This window comes from Furipterus horrens, unplaced genomic scaffold, assembly GCF_987537825.1.
Source record: "Furipterus horrens unplaced genomic scaffold, mFurHor1.1.pri manual_scaffold_16, whole genome shotgun sequence".
NCBI classification, from domain to species: Eukaryota; Metazoa; Chordata; class Mammalia; order Chiroptera; family Furipteridae; genus Furipterus; species Furipterus horrens.
In genome coordinates, this window is record NW_028327186.1 from 9,566,155 (window position 1) to 9,582,516 (window position 16,362).

General features: G+C 53.8%; 1 protein-coding gene across 1 annotated transcript in view; it reads right to left on the bottom strand.

Moving 5' to 3' along the window:
• LOC149992061 (NT-3 growth factor receptor) overlaps positions 1–16,362 on the bottom strand; it is a 133,306-nt gene that overhangs the window by 21,048 nt on the left and 95,896 nt on the right. The window contains exons 4-5 of the mRNA XM_090263827.1: positions 13,546–13,718; positions 11,427–11,670 (exon numbers count right to left, since the gene is read on the bottom strand). Coding sequence (XP_090119953.1) covers positions 11,427–11,670; positions 13,546–13,718 — 417 coding nt within the window. The remainder of the gene's footprint in view (positions 1–11,426; positions 11,671–13,545; positions 13,719–16,362) is intronic.

Here is a 16,362-nt window from a genome sequence, read left to right on the forward strand (position 1 = left end):
AGCAGATAACAACCTCCTCTTTCAGCCATCCAGGAGACCGAGGGAAGCTGGAAGGGGCAGACATGTCAAATGAAGATTTCTCTTTAATGTAGAAGCGATCAACAATCTTAGGGGCGGAAGCAGGAAGAAAGGCTTCAACGTGTCAGAGTGAAAGAGAAACAGTCACGGGGAGAGCTGGGCTAGTGACAGGGCAGGTGACAGGCGGGAGGTGGGAGGGACATGAGGAAGCATGCAGGCCTGCACCGTGCGGATGGGGAGAGGGTGAGTGTGGCCTAACGTCTCATAGCGTCACAGAAATAAGCGCCCGTCACAGTTCCTCACACGTGCGTAATGACGGGTCCTTAGATCGCTGTTCCCCTTGGTCCCTACCTAAGCGCTTTCTACTGGAGAGTTGACTCTTAGGATCTCGGAATAGGAAAAAAAAAAAGCAAGACGCTGAGGTCATGGACTACCCGCTCTCAACGTGTGCCTCTGCGACAGCTCTGCACTGGGGCACACGGGGTGGAGACCACCGTCTTGCAGGACGGTCCGTTGTCTGTTACAGTATAAAGGCGCCTGCTCGTGGTGCCTCGCCAGCCTGGAGGGGTCCTGGAGCAGAGCGCGCTCCCCAGACCAAAACGACGGAGGACGGTCCCCCAGCATGTCTGAGACTGTGACTTCTGACTGCCCCAAAGCACAGTGCCCTGGAGAGTCAGCCCAGATCCGGCCCTCAGCAGGGGGCACCCCTGTCTCTGTGTTTGTGTCGTGTGACAGACCTTTCTGAGGTGCCTCCCAACCACCGGATGTGGTGTTAGGCACAGGGCTGTGGGTTGGCGAGGGGCCTGCCCTTTCAGAAACCCCCATGCTTCTGTGACGGGTGTTCTTGCGAATACATTTTCACCATAACCACGCGAAGCCATTCACGTTCTCCAACACACTGAAGCATCTTCCCCTCCAGGCACCCCTTCCTCACTCGTCAGTGTCGCTGAATCTGTCTTCCATTTTGGGACCACGCTTGGCTCAAACCACCTCACTGCTGATTGCTTTCCCATCACCCCGGAGACCGCGAACTCCCTGGGCCGGGGCCTCCGTGCCTGCTGTGACAGCCAGCCCTCCGTCGCCCCCGCGTTTGCCCCCTTTTCCCTGGAGTACCCTTGTTGCAGAGCCCTACTAGGAAAAAGCCATGGAACTGGCTCACTGTAGGCTCACACTGCCAACCCCAAACGACACCTACCCTCACAGAGACTGTACTATATTGCTACACCGTTTAAAAAGTCTAATCCCGAAGGACTCCACAGTCCTTAAAAACCTTATCTGTATTTAGGAGTCAGACCACTGCGCCCAACTCTGCCCTCACTGTTCGTGCAACGTCAACCTGACGACTCTCTGCACCTCAGTCTACGGCCCTGTATCCGTGGGAGTAAGAGTGCCGGCCTGGTCGGCCTCAGAGCACTTGGATGACGGTCAGAGGAGCTCTGCACCTGGGTGATGGGAGACCCGTGTTCTTGTCCTGACTCTGCCGCTAGTTAGTGAACTTGAGAAATACCTGCTCTCTCTCTCTCTCTCTCTCTCTCTCTCTCTCTCTCCCCCCCCCCTCTCATTCTCTCTCTCGGGGGTTCAGTATCTTCATCTTTCAAATAGTGGGTTTGGCAAGATAATCTCCAAGCTCATTCCGAGCCAGGGTTTACAAGTTTGCCGTGTAGATGGCTTACCCAAGCTTTGCCCAGGCATTTCTCGGGGACCCTCACCAAGTACTCTGGACAAAAGAAGCCCACGTGCGCAGGAAGATCCCAGGGCGCGGCACCACAACCACGGGCGGCTATATCCACAGACTGCTGGTAGCTGATGGCCATCTGACTGGGATCAGGACGCCAGCGGCGAATCCAAGTCATGGCCTGTTCAACTTCCCCCCAAATTAAAAATATGCTTAAAGCCATTGCTGATCCATTGGGAAAAGCTGTCCTGGCTGTAGAAGCTGAAGAGCACAGCGCGATGGGGGAGAGGCAGGCAGGGTCGTCACGGTAACCTGCTGGTGGGAGAGGTGGCATTGGCGTACAGACCACCCTGGCCAATCAGCTTCGGGACCTTGACGAACTTGACTCCTTTTCTCCAGAAGATACGTGATCTAAGCAGACATACTGGTGGTCATGGTGGCAGGGATAAAACCAATGGAACCCAATGCAAAGGTGAACAAAGCTTTCACACACGCACCGTCCCATGAGAATTCATAACAACGAGCAGGAACAAGCGTGTGGCCTATGACGGGAGGGAGAAAGCGGGCAGGGCTGGGCTTCAGCCAGCCTGTCTCCATCCCCACGGCTCTGGGGCACGTGACCCTGAGAGCTTCCTCGGGAGTAAGAAGGGATGACCTGGAGAATGGGCTCTAATTCTGAAGACATTTGTCTTCTGGAGAAATAAGTGATGGTCTCCAGTTATGAAAACTCAGCTCCTGGCTGGAGCTACCAGTTTCACAGCGGGGGAGGTCTTCCTGTGGCAGCTGCGAGAACTCTCTCTCTCCTCCTGGGCTCTGACCAGACCAACTGGAATGTGAGCGGCTTTGCTCTTTATTCCCCGAGTTTTCTTAAGTAGGCTCTTCGCCCTTCAATTTTACTATCCAGCACCAAAGACCATCACAGCAAATACCTTGGCTTGTAACTTAAAATTATTTAAAATTTCTTACATATAATTTCTACCTTAATTCACTTACATAGAATAATAATTACCACCTATTGAGTGCCTAATAGGTACCAGGCAATTTGCATACATTATCTAATTTAATCTGTGTGAAAAAAGAAACTGTTCTCATTTTTTTAAAGATGAGGATCTAATGCTTAGAGAATGTAAGAAAATTTCTAAGGTCACATAGCTCAAGATTCAGAGAATATCTACCTGTCTCTAAAACTCATGGGGGTTCTGCCTACTCTCTCTCGGGCTCTCCTCCTCCCACCTCTATCTTTGTCCAGTGGGATTAGCTAGGCCAGGGAAAAATATACAGGAATAAAAACTGTGTTTAAAATTCTGAATTTCAGATGTTATATTGACCCAACGCTCTGCCTCTGCCGCTGGCTGCCCCCGCCCCCGCCTCCAGTTTAGACACAGACAGATCAAGGGTTTAGGCTTTGAGGATTAGGAAAGAAATACAATTCCCTTCCAGGAGGAAGTCAGGGACCAGGCCTTCTCTTTACATGCAAATATCTTAATTACAGCTGGAAAGGGAGATATTTGTATGGAAATTTATGTATCTTTTTATGTTGCAGATTCTGTTTGCCTGGGGAAAAAGAAAGGCCTTTTCCGCTTGAGGAACCCAAACAGGGCCTGCGTAGCACGGCCTCTGGGTGCCAGAGCCGGGGAGGCGGGCGACAGAGTCCAGGGCGGCCTCCCGACACTTCCCGCTCCTCCCCTCTGCAGACGAGCTCCAGGAAAGACAAGCCCCGGGTTCTTGAGGGTTTCCCGTGGGGCATCGCCCCCCTTTCCTCCGTCTCTGTGTCCCTGGAGGCGGGCTCAGCGCAGCAGCGTCCATGCCAGGCCTGCACCGCCATCCCTGACGGGAAGGAACAACCAGATTTCAAATTTTCAGGGAGATGAAACCACGTGTAAGAGATCCCCCTGGAAACTGCTTTCAGAAAAAGGTATTATTCTGGGGCAGGGCAGGGAAGGGAGATGTTTTTATTCCAGTGTTTCCCCACCGGTGAAGATACAGCCCAGGAATAAAATAGAACCAATTACCTCTGATCGGTACAAGGCCACCGTGGGCCCACCGAGCGCTCTCAGCGTTGCCCAGAGTGCTAGCACGTCTGTCTCAGAGCATCAGTTGTGTTTCTCTCCACAAAGGACAGAGGTGAACTACACTTACCCTGCAGCTGGGGACACTCTAGCTAGACATACCTGAGAACTTCCCACTTCTAAAGGGTGTTACAAATTAGAGAGGAAAAGACAAATCTCCTGACGGCAATGGCTTCCCTCTGTCACTGGTGGAAGGAACGGGGGTGGGGGGTGGGGGCTGTGGAGTCCCCGGAGACGCACAGAATAGAGAGCGCGAACCATCTGTCCAGGATGATTTTGATGCTATTCTGCCTGGGGCCACAGGGGTGAAACAGATGACATTTAAGAGTCTTTCCAGCCTCTTGGTTTTCTGTTTTGTTTTGTTTTGTTTTTTTGACTGACTGATTTGGCATTTGTTCATCTGTTTCGAACACTCTCGGGACACAGAACGGACTAGGTGGCCTAAAAGATGCATTCGTACAAAACCCATCCTGACCTTCCATTTCACTGCTCTTCTTGTGGTTACGATTCCACGCGGGAAAGGCTTTGAGCACCCAGGCCCTGGCCTTCAGCTCACCTTTCCAGGCCCCACTGACTGACAGCTTCTCCGCCACGCTCCACGGCCACAAGGCAGCATGGGGCCTCGCCGCCTCTTCCCGGGACCGCTGTCGCGGCCTGCCTTCGCCTCCTGGGCCCCGGTCCTCAGCAGTCTGTCCCACGTGCCCCTGCCTGAGGACTTGTCCTCACACACAGCCTCACTTCCACTAGAACAGAGGACAAACCTCCCAGAACCACCCAAGTCAGAACCACTGGCCTTTCAAGGGCTGCCATGAGTGGCCCCCGGCCTCCTCAAACATTTCCTCCCGTGCATGTCCCATGTGTCCTCGGTTTTGGCCGCTGAGTGACATGCTCTACATCATTCGCTCAGAGTGCTGGCCTCCAAGCCCTGTGATGTCCTTGCTCATTCGAACCCTCTGATAGGAACACCCTCCAAAAATTCAACTCACTGTCAATCAACCCATCAAGACCTAAGGTGGTGGCCCTCTACTTAGGCTGAGATTTGTACCCTTTTGTAAGATTTGCATCCCTCTCTCTTACCGTAGAGCCAAGAATCTTCATTCCCTATGAAAATTTAATTTTGTTGGGAATACAGATTGTTCCTTTACTCTTCCTTGTGCATAGTAAGGGCACAGAATTCAGTCTGGCCCCCAGCACAAGTGCCGTGCCAATGGCCAGGGGACCCGGCACAAGGGGAACTCTGCCAGCATGGATGAGGCGGAGCAAAGGCACTGACGGGACCGCCAGCCCCAAGGCTGTACAAACGCTCCGCCCTCGCCTTTGCTATCAACGCATCGCAAGGTCTTACACACATTACCAATCCTTACCCGAGGCTAACCTATAAAATAGAGGCCAGTGATCTCTGACTCCTTACCTCTCGGGAGGTCGCAGAAGACCTGCTTCCTCTCCAGGCAAAGCACCGAGAGGCTGGCGGGAAAGCTCAAAGCCGCACAATCCGCACGAGTGGAATGGGCATTTCTCCTTCAGCTGGTTTGGGTGTGAGGCCTTACACGACCCGCTAACAAACCACAGAGAGGCATGAGAGTCAGACAGGGTTCCAGAGCAGAGCTGTTTGTTCAGCGGTTCCCGGCGGCCGCCGTCCTTGTCATCACTGTCACTATTACGTATGTCTAGAACAGCTGCCCCAGGCCCTACCTGCGGAGCCTGCTGACAGGGTCCTTGGCCTTGAAAGCCCCTCCATAAAAGTGCTGCAGGAACCCCACGACTGAGGGCAGGCAAGGGGTGACAAAATGCCATGGCTCCTGTTCTTCCACTTCAACTGGAACAGCTTTGTGTCTGTCTGTCTTTCTGTCAGTGATCTGTCCATCTATCCACCTCTATTTTTTAAGATTCCACTTGAAGAAAAGGTTTTACTGCTTAAAAAAAAAAAAATAAAAAAAACTGTGGGAAAACTACGCATCTAATGCAATCTTAGGAACTGTGACAAGAACACTGATCTCAAGTCAGTATCATCAAAATAAGTGACTGACTGAACCAGGACCCAGTCCTCCAAGTCCCATCCAGGAAAAGGAACAGTATAGCCATCAAGGTGGTTAAAGATGAAACTGCAGGCTATTCCTCCAACTCTAACCAAGTTTCCACAGCATCGGTGAGAGACGTGAAGCCTTCAGACAATGAAGAAGAAAGCCAGGACAGGGTTTGTGCATGACCAACTCAGGTCCACGGCAAGACAGAGACCTGTGCCGTGTCAGGAGTCACCGCAGGGACTGAACACAGCCTTGCTGCTTCTAGTCCTGTATTCTAGTCATCACATCAGTCACAGGTGGTCAGGGGCCCATGCGCAAAGATGGGACCAGTGTCCCTAAGCCTACGGGGGACATGCCCCAAGGGACTCCTTCACGCCACCCACTGCGCAAGTCCAAATGTTTGCACGTCAGCCTCTCCCGGTCATCTTCCCACCTGGCTGCTGGGACGTCCCACAGCTCAGGCCACCAGATTCCCCCCCCCCCCCAGTCACGCCTGCACTTCATGGAATAAATGCAGGGGTCGCGGGTCGATGTCCCCACCCCTACCGCTGTATTAGAATCAAACTGTAATGTGGTCTAGAGAGGCTGACGGTCTGGAGGAACTGTGATGGATGGAAGAATCCAGGTAATTCCCACGATTGAAAAGAGTATCAAGAAAGTCTACCCAGTAATTCTTCTGGCCACCATGCTGAATTTGGCCAATCACCCTAAGTATCTCAAAGGAAAGAAGAGGGAAGAGCAGAAAGCAAACTGTAATCACTAAATTAGACCTAGGTATTGTGGGAAGAGCCTATTTCAAAACTGGGGGCTGTTCCCTTAGTTTATCCAGAGGGTGAAGGGGGCTGGAACACTGGCCTTTGACCCTGTCTCTGTCCTGAAGAGATCGAATCTTCTGTTCACTAGTCATTACACACGGAACCGAGCCCCAGGGCAGGTAAAACCTCACGGAGACCAGAGAGCCAGAACCCCAACTCCAGACTTCACAGATGGAAGTGACGCCCGTCACTGACAACACGGGCGCCGCGCGGTGAGGGGGCTAAGGTGTCCGAGACAGCAGTCTTGTCCCTCAGCAGACCTGCATCCCAAAATGTCGATTCTTTGTAGGTAATTAGTGTGCAGATCCTCCGGCTTTAATCAAGGAAATGAGAATGTAATACTATAATTGGCATTAATCTCCCCTCCACACCTCCCTCTGTGCAGCTTAATAGGTTTTAGCGTTTAGGTTGCTTTGCAAAATTCACTCAGGACGCGTGCAGCCTGGCACCACGCCCTGCGGCCCGCCGGGAGGTCTGCTCTGTGGCCGCGTCTCCGGGCAGCACCGCACCCTCTCCCCAAACTGAGGACGAGAACAGACATGTGGTTTAGGGACTGGGAAGCTAAGGCGATGCGGGCCTTCCTCTGGCTCCTAACCCAGGCTCCGGCAGAGAAAGCGAGCTGTCCTGACTCTCCTGACACCCCACCAGACATGGATGGTGTCTGGTGGAACAGAAAGGGGACAGAGGGGCTTTTCTTTACCTGCACGGTGGCAGCTCATTCCAGTCCAATGGGGACACAGCTACACTCCGTTTCTCAGCCACATCAACTTACTCTAAATTATCCCCACATCCTACAGGTTACTGCTGTCACCTTTTCCAGGAGTTTTCAGGAACCATGACCTAGAATCTCCAGCTTAGAACTGGGGCCTGCTGTCCCTCTCCGTGCGTCTGCCTGGATTTCGGCGTCCTTTCCCCCTCATCTCCAAGACACTGGGCTCTATTCTCTACGAGACTCCACTCTGACTCTGAGTCATCCCGACTCAGACCCCAGGCACCAGCCTCCCCTAGACATCATCCCAGACGCTGCTGAGACGGTGGGTTCCCCATATCCTCTCCAAAGGTGACACCCGTGTGGGTGGGTCTCTGTTTCCCTGTGCAGGCTGCTCCCGGTCCGGCCTAACCTACTCCCGGCCTCATTCCGAATCCCCATTCTGCCTTCATCCAGCCGCTCATTCACATGTTTAGTGGGCGTCTGTCAGGTCCCGGGCTTGGTGCTGGGGGCAGAGGACAGGAGGGGGACTGAGAGGTCCTCTCCCAGCCCTGTGGACAAGCAGGGTCAGAGCACGGACCCCTCCATCCCACTCCTCCTGGATCTCCACACACCACCACCCTCCAAAGCAAAACCCCTGGAAACACTGCTCTTCTGGAATCCCAGCCTCTCCTATTCTGGATTCTCGAAGCTTTCTTTAATTCCAGATTTGAACTCCAATCTCTGAGAGTCGCCTGACGCTCTCAGAAAGGTATGATGGCAGCGCACATGCTTGGCAAAGCCGGTTCACAGCACCACGCCCACGGCCCCCAGGAGGAGGCAGTACCCCTCACTGGGCTTAGTCTCAGGGAGACAGAGCCCATGGCTCTAGTGCAGAGATGCTTGTCTTCTCTCTCGAAACGTGTAACAGGAAACTACGCGGCTCACCTTTGTAAGTCATTTTGCATACGGCTCATGCGTGAGCCAGATGGTGCCTGTTTGTTTTAAGAAATTAAAAATGAAAAAGGAAGAGCATAAGGAGGAGTTTGTCTCTACTCCTCCCCTGTCCCCCCATACACACTCTGGAATCTGCACTGGGCGGGTGCGTACAGAGACACGCACACACACACACCTGCCTGAATTATCTGCATTTAGCTGGAACAGGCACCAGAAACCAGCAAGCTCCTGGTCCAGCAGACGTCAGCGTTCGGTACCCCGCAGTGGCAGAGGGCGGCAAGCCTGTGCAGGGTCAGCCCGCAGAGAACCCGCCTGTGTTCCGGCTCCCTGATCCATCACGGCTTTGCCCCAGAGCGTCTGCTGCTGTGGGGAACACAGCGGTCCTTCCTAAATCCCCGGACTTAGCTCTTAGGGTCACGGGTAGGACCACGTGACACTGACCAGAACTACAGGTGAGTACTGACAACTGTACTGCTGTCTAAGCTGAACCCTGGGGAAGGGAGTTTTCCGGAGGTGGTCACCTTGGAGGCCCTGCTGCGTGATCCCAGTTTATTTTCCAGCAGTCAGAGATTCCTCTCTCTGACTCAAGAATTCCCTCTGGAACTAAGATTGTCCCCGGGCTTCTCCTGCCTTGGGTGTGAAGGGGACTAAGGACGATAATATGAACAATAATTTATGCAGAAGTAGCATACTCCAGGCTCTTAACACAAATTAACCTGCTCAACATCAAAATAACTGTTGAGAGGCTATATTTGTCCTCATTTTTAAAGTGGGAAGACGAAACGGAGGTCAGGGAAAGTGCATCGAGGTCCCGCGGCTGCCAGTGAGGGTGTCGGGATGTGAGCACCGGTCAAGTCAGGCCCCGACACCAAACTCCCTCCTCACCCCGATGTCCTCCAGTACACGTAATAGGACTGTGAGGCTCACTCCTGATGTGACCACTGGCCCATCACACTGCCTCTGCAGTACGGCAGGTGAGGGAGGGGCTGTGCACACATCGGAAGCTGGTGGGCAGCCGACCATGAAGAGCAGACACAGGCTGTTCCTCGAGGAGGGACAGGGTCACATCCACCCGCCACCCGGGGAACATGCTGCTTTCCAGAGGGGTGCTGTGCTCCTCCCGCAACAGCTATCCATTTTCATGTCATACTTCCTGGGGACCAAAGACACATTTTCAAGCCAGCTGGCCTCGCTTCCCCCTGCCTTAGAATGCGTGAAAAAGGAAGTGTGGCCACCTGGAGCGTGGACAGTTTCCTCCTCACTCTCCCCTCCTTGAATTCTAGTCTGCCCCTGTGCCCGCGGAAATGAGAGGATTTACTCCTCGTAGCTCTCACCGGAGTACAGAGCCACAGCACACACTTGCTAAAGCAAGGCACAGCAGTGTCCCTTGAAGATACGATATGTTTTTCCTCTCTGAAATCAGAATGAAGAAATATTAAGTGCACTTGTTGAGGCAAGTCTGAAAGCTGAGTCTGCATGCATTCTGGTCGGATACTGTTTCCCAAGCCCCTGGTGAAGCCGGCAGAGACCAGATTGGCATAATCAAGCGTGTTCCTCATGCAGAAAAACAACGACCCATCCCTTGCTTTTAGCAGCACCAATACAAATCTGAGCTCAGCCAGACAGGCCAGCAAACCCCGCTACACAAACTGCAAACACAATTAAATGGTGTCACTCCAGCTAGACTCGAGAAATCTACGGCCTGTGGGCCCTTAGTCACCATACCAATGCCTCTCTTTAAATGACTGAGAAAAGCTGGTCTAGATGTTGGAGTAAGGCTCTGCTGTATTACTTCCCGGCAGGTCCGCCCCGGCCCTCAGTCTGTGGCGACGGCTGCTTCGTGCTCCTTGGTCAGCATCTGGGGACGCTGGACAGGGCAGGTGCTGCAGACACACGGCCTTCCCCCACTGTGCAGTCTGCTCTGCCCCACGCCCTCTCATGATGCTCTGTCATCTGCCATCCTTTGTTCGTACCAGGACCAAATTCCTTCCCACCCTCCAAGGCAGCTCTCACACATTCTGTTTTTCTTTCGGCCACGGCTAAAATGAAGTGTCCTGATCCACCAGTTCCAACGCCCTGTTCAGACAAAGCCATCGGGAGGAGCACTCAGACAGAACTGCTCTGCGGCTGTGGGCCCCGCACTCCCGGCCTGCTGGGGCGCCGTGCGCAGGCCAAAATGACAACTGGGGGCTCTTTGCCTCAGAATATGATCATCCATTCCCCACAAAGAGGACGGGACAAATGGCTGCCACGCCCCCAGCATACCCACCGTCCTGGCCCAGTCAACAGCCCCAATGTACATTTTCCGTAACTTTGAGGCGTCTGCCTTCCAATGAGTCTGCAGAAGTTACTCTGTCTCTGTATCTCACGTTGCACCTATGAGCCCACCCCTTTCCAGTTAGATGGCATCCATGCCCAGCACTCTTTCCCTGGCAACAGCAGCACTGTCAGGACCACTCAATGGGCCCTAGGAAAACAACTCCCAGAGACAAAGGGAAAAAATCCTGGGAGCAAAATAGGACACCTGTTAATGTGAACTGACAACCACGTGACGGAAAATGGAACGTGTCTCCTCTCCCGGTCGGGAAGCTTGTTCTCCCCAGCCCCGGCAATGACACACGCTTTCTTCCCTCACCTGTCCTCAGCCATCTGCATAACTATGCTCAGCAACACATGGACCATTTCTGCTACTTTACTTTGGGCTCTGGCTTCTCACCGAAGTTACCTTTGAAAGCAATCCTACACGGCCAGCAGGTAATTTCAGAGAACCCAGTGTGTCGTGGGTGCGGGTGGAGTGGGGACTGAGCTGGAAGGCGCTAAAAAGCGCCAAGTTGAGTTTGCCTGGATGTGCATTTAGGGACGGATATATATACATATATCTTCATTTTTCACGAAGAATGAGTATTTGTTACAGATGCAAATGAGAACAGAATGCACAGGTCACTGCAATGGAAGGGCACAGCTGAGTTAAGTATCCAAGAGGGAGGGAGACATGAGCTATACAGAGAAGAATAAACAAGACGCCAAGGTGCAGGAGCGGCTCAGGGGAGTCACCGCGTGCATGTGCAGGCACAGCTGCGTGTGTGTGTCCCGGAGTAACAGGGTTAATGGACAACGACAAGACATGTGAGCAAGGCGCTAGGCCCGCCACGGGGCCCTGCAGGTGAAAAGCCCCCTTACCCTGTAGTAGTCCGTGCTGTAGACGTCCCTGGACATGCCAAAGTCCCCAATCTTCACCAGCAGGTTGGCGCCCACCAGGCAGTTCCTGGTGGCCAGGTCCCGGTGCACGAAGTGTTGGGAGGCCAGGTAGACCATGCCCGAGGCAATCTGGCTAGCGATGTGGAGCATCTGGGACAGCCCCAGCTCGCCTTTCGCCTGGCGGGGCTGCCCGTCCACGAGGATCATGGCGTCTGGCCCATGGGCCCTGTGGGAGGGAGGGGGAGAGAGGGCGCAGAGAGAATTCAGGAGCCGACAGGGAAAGGCCTTGCTTCCCGGCGCTCCGGAAGGCACCACAGAAATGAACGCAGTCTCCCTTCTCGGCCTACCCAGGGCCCATTTCCGTCCACCCCCAAAGAGACTACGTGAGTGTGGATATGGGTGAAAACTGCAGCCAGGTCCCCAGCCGAGATGAGAGCTGACAGGCTCCAGTGCAGGGACTGTCAGCCTTTGTCATCTCACAGCACACGTAAACTAATTAATAAAACTCTGTGGCACACTAAGTAATATATTTTTTTGCCGATCTGACAAAAACAGGTATAATTTTGATTCATTCACAGCAGACAGCTATTGCTGTGTTGGCTGTTGTCATTTTTAAAAATCTGACGTCTAAACAAAAAGAGGTCCGTGGCCCTGACTAAATAGTCAGGTATTGCATGTTTTAAACATTCTTGCAGCACAGCGGGTGAACATCACTGGTCTGCTGCGTCAGGGACTAAACCTGCTCTTTCAGACTGTTTAATTACACCCAGGCTTTCCCAGGTTCTAGAGGTCTAATACAAAATAATTAACAGAACAACAACTAACTCTTACATGGCTCTTACTTGGTTCCATGCATTGCTCTAAGTATCTTAAATACCATGTATATCAATTCACTTCACCTCCCCACCTCAATTTCGAGATAAGAAAACTGAGGCACAAAATGATCAGATCACCTGGCTAAAGTCCCAGACGTCCCAGAGTGACCACGGGGGTGACACGGAGCAGAAGAAGCCAGACAGAGGGCTTGTTAATCAGCTCCTGGGCCCCACCCACCAAGACTCTGATTGGCTAGGGCCCAATGAAGAGACCCTAAAGCAGAGCCCTGGGGAGCCCCAACACTCTTTCCACCCCAGATCAAGGCCCCACATTTGTTGTCCTAATACCTTGCCCTGTCATATCCGTCATTTTTGTGTTCCCTCTTTCCAGGCCCAGTGAGCTGTCGGAATGCCCCACTTCAAGCAGATCGCATCGGTTTTTGGTGAACGTGTTAGATAAGTCTTCTACAACCTGCGTGTGAACGCGGGAAATCTCACTCTCCACACGGAATTCAACACTGTTCAGAAGGCTAAGAGTCCAGGGCCTGAGCGTTCGGCCTGCTTCCTGGGACCCGGAAGTCCCCAGAGCCCCACACACGGCTGCCCCCTCCATCGGGCACCACTTGGAAGCAGGGAGGTGCTAACTCTAGTCTAATGGAGACACGGTCTTCTCTGGGGAACTTCTGGCTGGGGTTCCAGTCCCTTACCAGCTCCATCAAGAGCCTCTCAAAATCCGGACAATCTGGCCCCAAGGTTGGGAAAACCTTTCTTATAACAAATCCCGCCTTTCTAGAAAAGCGCGATCCGACAGAGCTCTGTGACAACAGACGTGTTCTGTGCGGCCCAGCCCTATGCGGCAGCACATGTGGCTCCTGAGTATTCAAAACGCGGCTGGTGAGACTGAGGGAGGGAACTTTTAATGTGATCTACCCCTCGGTAATACACATTTAAATTCAAACGGCCACGTGTGGGTACTACACTAGATAGCACAGCTCTGAGTTTATCCAAGAGGGATCTGCCCTTCCTTCCAACCGTCTCTGCCTCCTGGTGAGTCTGTGCGCTGCGCCTTCCTCTTCCTCATCCAAGCGTACGGCACGAGCCGGACCCTGCAGCACTGAGGGGCGCGAGGTACCGAGGGGGAAGGCCGCTCGCAGCAGTGGGGAGAGGGTGGCCCTGGCACCTTGGAGGCGGGGCTGCAGGCTGGCAGGCCCCCGTGGGCCCGTTCCAGGGCACAGGTTCCAGGTCTCAGCGCCCGCAACCTCCCCGCCCTGGAAGCCCCGGCTCACCGCAGGAACTTGTTCAGGTCCCCGTGCTTCATGTACTCGAAGACCATGATGAGGGGGTCGCCGTCGCCGCACACGCCGTAGAACTTGACGATGTGCTCGTGCTGCAGGTTGGTGAGCAGCTCCGCCTCCCTCTGGAAATCCTTCCGCGCGGCCAGCGTGGGGTCCTTCAGGGCCTGGAAACGAGGCAGGACAAAGGCGTTCAGCAACCGCAGGACAGGGATCTGCCCTTTCCCCTGCCTGGGAGGAAACCTGGTGCTCGTCGTCATGACCTGCGGGTTCCCAACAAATAAGATTTTAATCAGGGTGCACAGGCCACGAGGCTCGGTCACAGCAGCCAGGCCGTCTCCTTCTTCAGCTCTTTCACCCCTGCAGAAACCGCAACCAACTTTCTAGACACCCGTGTCCTAGACACCAGCCAGTGCCTTCGACTTCTGTTCACGTCAGAGCCCTGGGCCTCCTCCGAGATGAGTGGGAATGGCAGGGGCAGGGCTGGGGGTGGGAGGAGGGGGGACATGCCCAGCCACCCGGATTTGACTGCTTGGAGAAGACGCTGGCGGAGCTGCGTGGGACTGCCGAGCCCCCTGGGATCGTGAGAGGTGCTTGGAGCTGAACTGTGACTGCGTGCTGAGCTGCGGGCGTCTGCTCTTCCGAAAGCTGGTACCTCTGAGTGGCCTATTCTGAAACTGACCTGGTTTGGCAAAGGGAGGCAGGACGATGTATTCTTGGGTGGTTTTTTAAGGAAGTGGGACTTAGCAGCAGAAATCTGCCATTATTCTAAATCTGTACAACCTTTAAATAAACAACCCCTTTCCTTTTTCACCAAACCCTTGCACTGGGAGTCATGCTTCTCAGCGGCGGGTAACTGAACCCCACTGAACCCCAGAACAGCAGTGGTGGGGTTCTGTAACACTCTGGCTTCCAAAGACAGTTACTGGGCGGTAGACTTAGGATCCTCAGGACCAGGTTGAGGACCACAAAGTCCCAGGGCAGAATGGCAAGCTGGGCACCTGGTGGCCACCACAATGTCAGCACTCGGCCCCTGTGGGAGTGGAAGACCCTGTGTGAGGAGGAAGCGCCACACCAGGCCGCCTGCCCCAGGGCCCCGGAAGATAAATGGAGGAGGGTCAGGTGTAAATGCAGATCTTCCAGCACCAGAGGGGGACGGTGAGACCAGAGCAGAAGAGTGAGCACATCCCAGGGGCCCTGCACAGGGCGCCCATGGGGGTGCTGCTGCGGAGAATGAACTGCGGCTGGGGGTGCCTTCTCAGGGAAGCTACCCTGTCCTGAAGGAACAGGCTGCTGTGCGTCCACCAACAACCAGAGCAAAGACATGCACAAGGAGGCCGCGGGTGCCTCTCGGTGACCTGGCTCCCGGCTGCAGCCCTGAACTCCGTGTGCTGGGGCGTGGGTATCAGATGACCGCCAGTGATTTATTTATTTTCATGTAGAACTAGGGGGGGAAGAAAAGGAACCCAGCATGGGTAGGATGGGAGAAGGCAAAGATTTATGTGAACGCTGGATTTATGAGAGGGGAAAGTAGATCAAATTTGGGGCCAGCCAAATGGCCTCTCTCCAGCTCTGTAAATCACTCCCTCACACGGTCCTGGATGCCAGAGGCAGCCACTGGAGATTTCCGTTCTCAGCACTCCAGCAGCGCCCGCCACGTCCCTAAGGCTGGCATCCTACCCCGCAAGGCACCCAGGAGATGAGGCCGTGGTCTTCCCACACTCGTTTCCTGCCTTCACGGCGGGACTTCCAGCTCCTGGGTCAGACCTGAAGAGCTCACGTCACTGGCAATGGGTCGTGTGCAGCAAATGGGCTGCCAGCGGCCCCAGTTCCCAGAGACTGACACAACTGGGACAGGGACAACCAGAGGAGAGGACGGAGGAGGAAAATCAGCCCGGACACCCCCGTGCCCCGCTCCATGGAGTCCCCTTCCACGGGCAACTTCAAAGTGAGTCACCAGATGGGGGATGGAAGGTCCAGGGAGACGGGCCCTGCCAAGCGGTCTCCGCAGTCCTTCAAACAGGCTCCAGGAACAAACAGGGGGGCTGGCACGTGCCCCCTTTGTCTGCTGCTCTCCCCTAAAAGTCAGAGGACTCTGCCCTTTCTGGTGATCTTCCCCTCTGTGCATCAGCTCCCCGCCCACCCCAAGCTCTAGGTTTCGAGGGCCGTTGGGTCAGATGGGAGGGAAGCTGTCTAGGTGGCAAGAACACTCAGATTTCTCAACAGCTCCCAGCTCCTCAGGGTCACTTAGCATCCCCATCTCCTGCAGCCCAGGGAGTCGGCGGCTTTCATTTCTCGTTTCCTTCTTTTTTTTAATTGTGGGGAGAGTTTCAGCCAGAAAAACTCTCAACCCGCGGTGGACCCACATGACCAGTCAGATTAACTACGTTCCTCCTCCTAGGAACACGCTGACTGGGGCCCAGCAGACCCTGAACTCCCAGGGACAGTCCTCTGCTCCACGGAGGAGCTCACAGAGAGTCTGCTGGGGTTGTTCCCACGTTCATTTACGACAGTTAAGTCTGTTAATGTCATCACTGACTGTAATGAGATGTCACGAAAACCAATGAACTATATAATTGCAAAGAGTCAGCTGTTACTATGGAACCCAGAATGAATACTTTGGAAAGACTTGGTAAAGGCCAGTGGTTGAAAAGTACTAAGAATGGAAGAAAACCTATTTTATTTTTAATGGAAGACAGTAAAAACATGACATTCTGCACTCAGGTTGTTGCACAACCGTTTTAAGTTCCTACTCAAACTTAAAGTAACTGAAACCTGAAGTCATGGACACCCAAAACAAAGGCAAAACAA